The sequence below is a fragment of the Ischnura elegans genome, chromosome 4, assembly GCF_921293095.1.
Source record: "Ischnura elegans chromosome 4, ioIscEleg1.1, whole genome shotgun sequence".
Classification (NCBI taxonomy): Eukaryota; Metazoa; Arthropoda; class Insecta; order Odonata; family Coenagrionidae; genus Ischnura; species Ischnura elegans.
This window is the reverse complement of record NC_060249.1, coordinates 128,000,685-128,013,155: the sequence shown is the minus strand read 5'-3', so window position 1 is coordinate 128,013,155 and position 12,471 is coordinate 128,000,685. Positions and strand designations below refer to the sequence as shown.

The 12,471-nt window shown below is 40.0% G+C and overlaps 1 protein-coding gene across 1 annotated transcript in view; it reads left to right on the top strand.

Annotated features, from left to right (window-relative positions):
- LOC124158043 overlaps positions 1-12,471 on the top strand; it is a 57,475-nt gene that overhangs the window by 13,286 nt on the left and 31,718 nt on the right. The window contains exons 2-5 of the mRNA XM_046533203.1: positions 3,671-3,841; positions 4,360-4,518; positions 10,760-11,031; positions 12,136-12,343. Of these exons, the coding sequence (XP_046389159.1) occupies positions 3,671-3,841; positions 4,360-4,518; positions 10,760-11,031; positions 12,136-12,343 (810 nt within the window). The remainder of the gene's footprint in view (positions 1-3,670; positions 3,842-4,359; positions 4,519-10,759; positions 11,032-12,135; positions 12,344-12,471) is intronic.

Sequence of the window (12,471 nt, the reverse complement as noted above, 5' to 3'; positions counted from 1 at the left end):
ACAAAACAAAAACTTTTGTAGATCAGAAGGTACTTGACTCAAGAGAATTAACCCGAATGTGTAAGGTAGACCGGGCCACGTTTGCGCAGTGCACTTTTCCGAACTGAGTTATGATTTATAACTAGCGCGCCACGATGCTGCTCCCTACGGGATATTATCACATTTTGAGCGTCACTCAAGAATCGGTCTAGCGTGACATAAACTTCCTCCTAGATCGGGTTTGACTTTATTAAATGCTTTATAAGACTACGACGCCTAAAATTTTCTAAATTAAAATATACCACTATTGGAAATTTCTTATAAGTCTTACATAAACTCTTATAGGTTTTTATAATTCTTACAGAAATTCTTATAAGAACTAAGTATATTTTATAGAATTCTTCAATTATGTTGCGCGGGTCGCATACCTTTCAGGTTTTTATCCGGCAGGCGTTTAAGTCACCACTACTTATGTTGGCCATTGATAATTCTTAAAGGAATTCATAGAAGATTTTTTTAGAAATGGTGTATAACTTTTTGCTGAGTAGTGTTCTGCTTATTTTCTGGCGTTTTCAGCCCGTATTTGACATAAATGGTCCCAAGAGGCTTCCTTTGCTGAGGCTTCTTTTTATGCGACTTGTTAGCATATATATCCCTGAGAGCACACGAAAAATTGTGGACTATGTGGACTACTTGTATGTCCTTGCCTAATGCACACTAATGATAGACATCTACATTAGGTACATGGGAAATCATTAGGTTTGCTGTATACCAGATATAGACGTCTACATTTGGATTAAATAAGGTATACAATGCTAACTTTGTACTTTCAGGGATGTAAGTCTTACGTAGATTTTTATAGAAGTTTGCACAAGTTTTTTAAGCATTATGATTTAAGATCCACCAGAACATTTCTTATAAATAAAATTTTGAAATTGATACTTATAAGAAATTTTTTATAAGAATGCTTCCTATAAGAAATTTTCTTATAAGAAAAACGTCCAATTTGTTTTAGGAAAAACGTCCGATTTGTTATAATAAAAATTCTCATAAGAAAAAAGTCCAATTTCTTATTAGAAATAATCTTATAAAAGAATTTCTTAGAAGAATTTTCCAATAGGGACAAATTAGAAAATTCATTGAAAAAATCCGCGCATACATGGCGCCTTGGTCTACGTCCCCAGTGTAGTTTGAATGAAGAAAATATCTTTCTGAAAAGCCTTAGTAATCCTTATTTTCGTATGTTCACTATTTTATTAAAATAAGTTAAAAATTATTAAAATCAGCACAGCCGCTCTTGATTAATAAACGGTGTAACTAAACTTCTCAGTGATTATTAGGCGGCATGGATTCGTAACTTAAGTTCGCAGTTCGATAGCTTAAGTTCACCGGGTCAGATAGAGCAAATATGAAATAAAAAAGTAAAATATGCAATAAGGAGTCAACGATATGCTTCCAATCACACGAAGAATAAAGCGTGGGCACTGATTAGGTTTAGATATTAATGGTGAGGGCTCACACACCATAGGCTCTCTCATTTCCAAGAAAATTAATCAGCACTAACGCACTATTATCCGAGTGATGAAGAGCGTATTAATAACTTTTTAGTGCACGTCATGGAATTTTTGAAAAAGCTTATTTTTTATCATTTTATTTGATTTCTATTTCGTAATATTGCACACACCTTGAACACCTAAGTGGAAAGCAAGTCGATGAGAGTCTTTGTTTTCTCAAATGTAGAATAATTCAGACGGATCACTTTAATATTAGGTATTAATGAATACCGATGAATGCTTCAAGCTTGAAGTCATCGAGTGAAAATATTTTAGAAAGCTACACAAGAGCAGCACGGGTTAGCCAGCCATTCCCTCGTAGACGTATATATTTTGGATTTCATACAAACTTCACGGTGAAAGGAGGGCGGGGCGAAGCTTTCCACGATGGCTCACATCTTCGATGCTCAAGGCCTCAAAGGCGTCAGTGGGCAATTGAGTCTAATTCCGATTGCCCTCTCACTATTCACCGGAGTGAGGATAGGTGAAGTGGTAAGTTTGTTTGTGCAGGGCTTGATTTGCTCAACCTCCATGCTCTGCCCTCCTGCCATCGACCCTATCGCCGCATTCTTTTGTCATTTAAACTTCGCCCTGACCCATTTTCTTTTGTTAACACTATATAATACAGCGTAATTTTTTACTTACTTCCCAATTAAAATACATGTCTACTCAATATTTTCGGCAGTCAATTGCAACTTGTGTAAAATTTTAATGCATGTTATAACGAGTCCCGCTTAAAGCACCCAATGAATTTCTATTCTGTCATATTCCATCCTGAACCAGGTGTCTTTCCTCAATGTAACAAACAATTTTTAGACTTTAACAATAAGACTATAGCGATAGTGATCGATTTATCTTCACATCGGTCGATGGTCTACTTAGTAGGCAAATCAGTTCAGATTACATATCATGAACTGAATTAAAAAGGGTTTATTTTTACTTAGAACCTGATCACGTTGGCAATACGTCGTAGGTGCATACAAATAACAAAAACTGCAGAGATGTGGTGTCTTATAATTATTTTACCGGACCTAAAAAGTAACCACGCTGGAGTATTGGACCTCGTATTCTGCGGGAGAGTCTGCTGAGGCTAGTTGGTAGAGACACTCAATTCCCGTCCTAGATGACCGAATATTTTCCCACAGCTGTCAGAATCATTACTTCAATAACTATTGTCAACAACCCAATTATATAATCAAAAGGCCCGAGAGCAATTCTTTAACTGAGCTTAATAAGATAATTGATTTCTAAATAACAGAGTCCTACCTTCAGAACAGCCACTTAGATCCATTCCTTCGATAGCTTGGTAAAATTGATATGCATCATTCGTTATGGTTTACATATCATTGACGACGAGGCAACAGGAGCATTTTATTTATACTTAATTCGGTAGTTGCAACACGAGAGGGAAATATTTTACCCTGGTTCTGAACTAATTATATATTTATCTATTTAATCATGCGCCACTGACCACTAAATAATAAGGGAATAAGTGATCATGTGAACGCCCTCAAATCGACCTTTGGCACATATTTTCTTCCCACCAGAGGCACATTTACTCCCCCATCGCAACTCACAACAAAACTTATTTTTCTCTACAGCTAAACTTCTCAGCCATAGACACAGAGTTGCCCACTGCCGATTCGATCCTGTGGCCCCTTTGAATCCCATCAAAGAAGGAAAGCTACTGATAAATGTAGCTGTACGACAGCTCATATCGGTAGGGGTAAGGCCATGCTGTGACGGCCGTCCACCCAGAGGACCCACATTATCTCTGTCATGGGTGCGCTAGGAAGTGGGTCGCGCTCGGGCGTTCATAGGGTCCAGTATACCCATTGGCAGGTCCCTGCAGGGCCCCATGAAACTACCATTAACCGGAGGATCACCCCCAGGAGTACTTCAAGAGCGAAAATTACACGGAGGAAATATTATTTTCTTTGACCGAGATTCGAACATGGATCCCTTGAACTCGTAACAGTTGCTCTACCACCCGAAATTGCCATAGCACTTCGGCACACATATCAGAATGCACGCTTAAAAGTGCTTCATGTTAACGGCCTTTAGTAAATCCAATACACACGCTTTAAAATCAAGGAAAATTATTTCAACGTCGCTCATCGTGATCTCACTAATTTCAGGTATTTGGCAGCGGGCATACGCAGTGAATGAGTCGACTACTGCAGGAAACAATTCATCGGAAGCGGAACTGGTGCTCAACTGCAATGCCGGCCAATCAGCTGCAGGCTTCGGCCTCACGTGGCTCTCGTTGCTCGGAGACCTTCCACCAAAATCAGTCGTCAAATACGCCGGTACGCTTTCAATAGCACGTAATCATCGGCTTAAATTATTACTGCAGAGGAGCATGGATAATTTGGAATTATATAAACCGAAATCTGCTAGCAATTCTCTTGAGATTTAACCTATGCTCCGTCCGCTACACTTCGTATCCAGAAATGTAAAAAATATTTTCTTCAAGTTTCCTGTTTTTTATTTTTTTAAATGAAGCTGTTCGACCAGTTAAGTGAGCATTTGTTACTTTGACACTCTAATAAATATCTATTTTTTACTTCACGAGTGAGGCAGAAGTATTTAAAAATGAATAAAAAATAATTTTTAAAAGTTTGTAAATACGCAAGCAAACGCAAAATTAGAAATGATAATCTTGTTCATGAATGTTTGAATATTCCAACTTCCCTTACATTTCACACAAAAATGGATTCTTCAGAGATGAGATTCTGTATATAATACATTTTAGACTGAATAAATGAATGCATAAGAATGAATATACATTCAGAACTGACTAGAGCATTTAAATGTTGCTGTAAAGGGCTGGGGTCGGAGAGGCAAAATGGCGACGTTCCACAATGTTCCCTCGGGACTCCTGACCTGTGCGGCTGGGTGCTCGAAGGAAAGAGCGTCGGCGACTGGGCCGTGACCTCGACCCTTGACCAATACCTCGGCCCCATCCTCGACTATCGCTGGGAAGGTAAGTCATCAACAGATATGGATGCATTAAACAATGCTACAATGGAATACGTGGGCAAAAAATACAGCATGTCACGTGGCCATCTGGGGAAGGCCCTATAGAAATGGCGCCCCATTTACAGCCACGGCTAATCGCTCAACTTCGAATTTTTTTGTGTACATGCATTTCGGTGGAAACTGCGACTTAATTATTAGGCTGCCACTAGGCACTTTTTGCACCTCAAAGTTTACTCTCCTTGACAGTTGAATTTGGCGCAATTTCCTATAAAACACACTATAATAGATAATATTCGGCCATGTTTGAATCAATTGTATCCGTATGATCACGACGTTGTTCGGCGCGGCTTCCACTGCTCTCGTTTGCGGCACATGGTGACTTTCCATTGTTCCCGCTGAAAGCTCAGTGAATGGAACCAGTGGTGGATGACATCACGTGATCCCCCACCCACCCATTGGCGGATAAAGAGGGGAGGGTGACCCCCCATAATTTCTGAAAAAATTGAAAAGATAGTAGTATTTAAGGTGGCTGACCAATGGAAGTTTTTATTTCACCTCCTTAAAAAACGATGTTTGCATATTAAATAAAAGCCACTGGTCCACGCATACCAGACCTCAGGTCATATTAGTGATTATAACTCTCTCTCTCTCGTCTTCCCAAGTTCTTTGGTCTTTCTCTTTCACGATTTTCCTCTTCGGATCTTTTCATTCCAAGATTTTTCAGTCGAAGGACACTTTTCTTTATGGGATGCATCTTGCACACACTGAATTTTCCCCTGAAATGGAAGAGCCTTACAGAAACTTATTTTCGAAAACGAAAATGGTTTTGGAAGGAGAATAAGGTAACGGATGACAATGTAGATAGACGCAAATTCCAAAATTAAAGGTCTTCTTAGAAAACGGCAAAGAAAGGTGAAAGCAAGTGAGCACCGTAGTTTGAAGTAAAAGAAAGGATAGCCACACGCTTGGGCGCTAAGGGAAGCGAGGAGAGTGGGTCAAATTGGGTGGGATTAACGAGTCCGAATCATCAAAGTCGTGCGTGCGTTGGGGTTCGAAGGCAAGCAAAGGCTGAAAACCTGTAAGACCTTTCTGAAGTATTTTTAAGGCTGTTGTGCTCTCCTATTGTCTCCTTGAGGCCGCGCTAAACTTGTTTTTTCCTAGCGCACTCACCTCGGGAAGATTTGAACGTGGGCAGGGTGGATCATGAATGGGTTTCGAGGTAGTGAACCATCGAAACCGTACACATGGGTTCCAAAGGAAATAGCATTTTCAGGCTGCTCAAAGGATTGAAAAGGTAGATTTCCCTACCTGTCGCCTCTACCTCTCGGTCTGTCGCCGTCCGATCTTCCGTCGGCAGAATGCATTTTATTTTCGCATTCAATGCGAGCGGACCACTTCGACTCCAATCCACGAATTGACTTCGCCTGCCGCTCTGGACACTCGCCATCGCGGGTGCGAGACCACGAAGTTAACGTTCGACGTCGACACAATGACACGTTACTAACTTAATATATTTAGAAATATTGATTACTTTCTTTAAAAAAAGTTATCGCTAAAAGTAATCGGTAAAACCTTTCTCGTAATCACGAATTCTCCTCCCAAAAATGGCATCTTATAGGTTCAGGGTTAAACTTGTTTATCCAGTTTTTTTTACTGAAAGTAAAGTGAAAATTTGGGCTTTCAATATCTTTCTTCCTAAAGACTATCACGCCCTTTGCAAGGCGTGATAGAGTCTCCTCCGAGAAATTTGGTACTCTGCGAATAATGATTCGGGGGAAAAGAGAGGCGTTTTCAGTCACCACTTGAGACCAGTTTCTCTTTTCAACAGGGGAACGGTCAATAGGAGATTCTTCCCAGGAACCAGGACCATAGCTTATGTATCTTCGTAGGCTTAAAAAAAATACGGAGTGAGGACATTTCCAAAACGACCGCGCTTCGTTAGGACTTCGTACGTAATCGTCTCGTTTCTCCGCAAACACGATGGGCCGGACTCGCGTTCCGCTGCGGCTTGCTGCTGGAATAAAAAAAAACAACGGCGTGATAAGCGTGCTGCAGTTGACGCTCGCGGAAAACGAATTTACCCGGCGCCGACAAGATTATGGCCATCATGGCAGGAAGTTGTGCATCGGGCTTATTTAAAGCCCATTCGAGAAACAGCGTGGGAGCTGTTACTGCTGTCTTCATCCAGTCATTTTCACTCCAGCAGAGGCTGAAAATCTATCTCCTGACTTCTATTTAGCAGCATAGATTATTCCGATGCTTCGGTTCCTATAAAAATAACGATTTCTTGTTTCCTCAACCCACACCCTGGCAATTAATGAGCACCCTGGTAATGACCAGATATCAAACAAAATGTAATCCCTCGTTGTCATCATCTGTTAAAAATGCAAATATTGGTCTCTTGATTCAGTTCTCGCATTGGCCAATAACAATTTCACGTTTCCATGATCCCTTTCCACTAAATGCTATTATTATTCTTATTATTATTTATCGCTATTAAACTAAATAACTTGATCTGCAGGGAGCGTTCCGAAAGTAATGCAATTGAATTTCTTGCGCCGCTCCTGTTAATTGCCAGAATGCCATCAAACAACTTGGAGTAGGTGGGGGGGGGGGCTAAGTTTTGCCGAAATACCAGTCTCAGTGCTCTCCAAGCTGTGTAAGCTCGTAAATTTGTACGGGTATTTATTACAAGCTATTTATTGATTTTTGGCGGGCAGTAAATTTTGACCCTTTCTTAACTTCAATGTTACATGTCATGGACCTGTGGATATTCCATCCGTTCCAGGATTAAAATTAAAAAGTCAGCATTTTGGGCCGGCTTTCTTTTTTCAATTTCAGCCCACCGTTGGTCACTTCCATTTTAAACGAAGCTATTCTTCCACTTCGACTCCAATTTGGAGTCGTTCACTCAGACCCATTCCTTCGAAGAATATCCGCCCGATGAAAGAGAAGGATGAGTAATGGTGAAAGAAAAAGTCTTTCTCGTCCAGGCATCCTCTCGTAAGTTTAAAAAAAATAAGAGCATGAGGAAGTTACCGCCCACTTTTGTGCGTCTGTGACGTCATGAGAGTTGAGATTCATTTACCTGTTCAGGGAGAATATTTAAGTGAGGGAAGGAATCGATCAAAAGAATAGTCCAAACAATAATGGACCACTCAGCGTCCATGACCCAGACGGCACAGAATCCTCCGTATCTAATTCGTATGCAGATAGTATCCATTGACGAAAAGCGACGGAGCGGTAGTCAATGGATACTATCTGCATACGAATTAGATACGGAGGATTCTATGCCGTATGGGGAACGAGGCCGAAGTATAGCTGAAAAACGGTGACGCGCTCGGAATAAATTTGTGACGTCATCAACTTATCTACGAAAGAGTTATCCCGTCGTTTTTTCGCCGGGAATACCTCGAAAAGTAGGCGACAGGACGGCATGCGGTTGCAAAAAAATTATGCTCATTTTGGTGTTGGCAATGAGAAAAAAGAGGCCGTAGATTTACAACATACTCTCGCGCAGTTTCGGCCCTAAAGATAGTCAGACTGCAGTGTCACCAGAAAATTAAAACCGATACCGGCTACTACTGAGTCGAAGGTAAAGGGAACATGGCAGAGATTCTCTGCCATTGCAAAGGAATTTCCTCGGTCAATGTCTATCTAAATATCTATGTATAGGATTCATCAAGCGTTCCTCGTTGGAACGTGGGATGAGAATCCCTAACAAACTCAATGGTGGCCATTGGTGGAATGTTATCGTGGCAGAAAATTTCAATAAAAATGATTGGATTATAATAAGTGCCCAAAGCCCCCTTTGAACATTTTTGCCTTATTGTAGAGCAAACCTGCGAGCCATGCACGGTTCCTCAAAAAGACAGTGCCAATGTGTCCGTCGGGTGACAAAGAAGAATCGCGATCAATTCTACTTTTGCTGGGATCTCCAGAGGAGGCGTTTGTAAAGGGAAAGAAATGGACGTAATATGTGGATATACGAGAATAAAGGACTATAAAAATACGTCTAGTATTGAGCATAGCGCTCCAACGGTAGGTGGACGCGGAGGACGAGAATACGTGTATGCATTTGGAACGTTGTAATTGAGAAGACGGATTCGGCGGAGGTGAAAAAGGGACGAGGGAGTGCTAAATATGGTGGATAGGAGAGTGAATGTAAACAAGAGTGATATTGACCTCCCCCTAACACCCAGCTACAACAAATAAGGACGCGATGGGACAGCAGACACCCAAAGCTTAATACTATAGACGTAAGCCTAATTGAGGGAACAAATCTGAGACTATGATAGCCAAGATTCATAATACGAGGAGTTATAGGTGAACACAAGAGAGCTTATTTAGTGTGCACTTGGTGGAGTGGTAGTACGCCCAATTCGAGCAACCCTTTTATCATCAATGGCAAGTCGATTGCATAGCTTCAGGATGCGACTGGTCTCTGCCTCATGAACGATCTTCAGCCTCTGCGCTCAAGAACAATATTCAAATGGCCATCTATTCTGCTTCAGGAGAGATCACCCGAGGATTCATTAACCCCTTTCACTTCCATTCATTTCCCGAATATCTAACTCCTATCTCTCCATTAATTTTTTCTGTGCTTCTTTTTCAAATGGTAGGCAATGAAATGATAATTTTGTAATTACTAATCAATGTGGAACCGTGAAATAAAATGTGATTATTAGACATGGAGAACACAGCTATCGCTACTCGACTCATATCATTTTAATCCTTCCAATGCATCATGTTTCAGTAAATATTAATTATTTATGTATACTATGAATGTTTTAACATTTTTAAGCTTCCAAAATTTTTAAGCTTTTTAAGCTTATGAAAATCCGATGACGAGATACACTCGTCATTGCTCGGTTTGGCATTGCAAGTTCAGGACGAGCTAGACTCGTCATTACAGCGCAAGGGGTTAAAAATCTCACGTCACGCAATTCCTGATAGGTCTGATTGGCCAATGTCGACAACAGCTTTAGATTGAATACTGCGTGTTTCAATTGTAAGTTAAATCCTCCCAGAGAAGTAGAAGGATCATGGTTCAATGAAATCTAATAAGATATATTTAATTTGCTAACTTTTTCCATTTCCCATCTCTGACCAACCGAATGTTTCAGCCTGAAGATTGAAGTGGTAATGCCACTTTTTTGGAGTTTTTGTAAAAACTAGTCATTTTACCTTCAATTTGTAAGGTAAGGTACATTCAAATCTTTACTATTGTTCACAGTGATGTACTTAAAGTTTTTATGTAATCATACGAAAAATATAACAAGTATCACGGGTTCATTTGCATAGAAGCATACAGCCGAACTTGGTTAAGCTAAACCTTTTTCACACACATAGGTTAGGAGGGCCTGCAGTTTATGGGTCACCTTAACTCTCTCCCATTGCTACTCTTGCACTTTGAGGATTTTGGTTTTGATATGTCTAAAGGTTCACCTGTGACATGAACATTCAACCCTTAGTTCAGGAGTCAAGCTCTAGGGTACCACGCTCCCTGCATTTTCCATGCTGATGTTGAAATTGGGTTTTTTGCTGTTTTTGCATGATTTCTTCAGCATTTGGTTACTGTGATGCGGACTTAAGCACTTCCATCAATATTTACTGACAGCTGCACTTTTGCCTTCACACTCGTGAAATCTCACGATTGAGCCACAGTGGATTTTTTCATCCATCTTGCGTAATCGCCAGGCAATTCATAGGTGCCTCGTGGTGCACCAGAGATTGTTCAGCTTTTCTTGACTGTTTTGTCCAGGCATTTTTAAATAGAAAGCTTTCACCTGTATCAAAAAGTGGGCACGTGCACTCCTGATTTTGTGGTCTCTTGAATGAGCCATAGTGTGGTACCACTTATCAGTAGCGATAACTTTTGTATTTTCAGTCCTTGTTGAAGGTTGGCCCTTTCTGTGTGTTGGATGGAGACTCACGTATGTATAGTCTTGTTGACTTTCTCATGTTCCTTATTTCTGCATTTTGATACCTTGATGATAAACTCTTCTTGGGTTTCCCCTTTTTTATATGATATCTCTACTATTAGATGCTGAGTCTGAGAAAATGGACCATAAGAACTTGAGAAAAAACAGATAAGGAGTTCACTAGTATAATATCCGGGAAACCATCAAACCTTGGGATCTTGGTGCCTTTTGCTATATCTTAGAATTTGTGTTCTACACTTCTACATATTTATATGTACTACCACATATTATGAATATTTTTCCATTAACTTTTTATCCTAGGTTTTGCTAGTGTTCGCACGGATGGGTCACACGACTTGCAGAAGCCTGTGCTGGTGGCGGCTGGAACTGTAGCCATATCAATAAAAGCTGCGAGGGACGCACACATCAAGTTGTCACTAGGTGAAGACCCAACATCCTCGCCTGCATACTACATCATCCTAGGAGGATGGTTGAATACTGTGTCAGTCATCCGAAGGTGTCCCCGAGGAATACCAGCGGGGAAAGATGAACCTCCAGTGGAACAGTGTTACCATCGAAGACAACAAATTAAGGTCATTCCTCATGCCTTGTCATTCTTCAGATTACTTTTCAAACTCTTCCCATATAAGATCTTGGCACTCACTGACCTTAGGAATATTTTCCGAGGACTGGGATAGAGCCACAATCTTATTGTGGAGACCTCTACACTCTCATCATGCTTAGTTAGCATCGCACTATGGTAGTCCATCAACGAGTGGTTGGCTCCAGCCCAGCTTCAAATCCCAGTCTTTTCTCTCTGAAATTTTTTGAGCTAAATAATTAGTAGTGAGCAATGCTTTGCTTTGATTTCACAACATTAATCTAGTAGCTGAATCTCAGAATGTAAATGGGTTTCTTCACATTGGTGAAATTATGAAAATGCAGTGAAAACTATATTCCATTGATTTCCAAAGGAATTTTAATCACCAAGATACAAAGCATCGGGACACATATATGGTGCTGTTTTTCCAAATGAAATTATAAATTCTGGGAAGTTACCACTAATTCTTTCATTTCACCATTCTAATATTTTTGAAATGATTAAAAGATTTAATGCCAATAGTGACTTCAAGGGTACAGTGGAAACTAGCTAATGTTTACATTCAATGTCACATCAGTTTTCTGTTGATAATTATCTTCCTATTAACTACCCTAGTTGAACAAGAAATGTCAAGGTATAATTGTTGCAACAGAATTTTGTGGGATATTTTTGTTGAAATATGAGATTACTATGGGATTTTTAATGTTCTAATCTTGTGCCTAAATTCTAACAGTTTCCAATTTTATTATCTAACACACCAGTAAACACTAATATGAGGGTATGGTAATGGGCTGAATGATTAAAATTCTATATAATTCATGCATAGCATACTAACATTGATTAACTTTTATGGAGTGGTCTCGGTCACTTCGTTAAAAAAAAACATGCATTCTATAACCAAAAGAAACTTTATATCTAGAAATTACCATTGATTAACATATTAATCCTTCGCTATTTTATAATTTCGTGACTACACCAGTCCATTTTGAAGCGAACTATGAATGTATAATATGCCTTTGGCTAACAAGCTAAGGGCTACATTAAAGTCATAATTTTGATGGGATAGCATTGAAGTGTGCATTTGATCTGTTAGTAGGAACCAAATGTTTTATCACCCTGGCAATGGAGACACTTCATCATATCCCTGTCTTCTGATGGTGAAGTCTCAGTCAGTCGAACAACTGGACCTCAATTTCTCAGGTGGAAAGATCCAGAATCCTTTGTTTTGAGGAAAGGAATCAAGAAAGCTTTCTATTTAAACTTTAGGACTCAGGGTGTAGTTGGCCACTGGAAAATCCATGCTAGTAAGTGCACATTTTAACTGAATTCTCATTTATGAATAATGCATGCATATTGAATATTCCTAATAACCTGGCACATAGTCCGTCCATGCCATAGGGGGACATCATGGCCAGAGGGTGGAGTGGTTGGT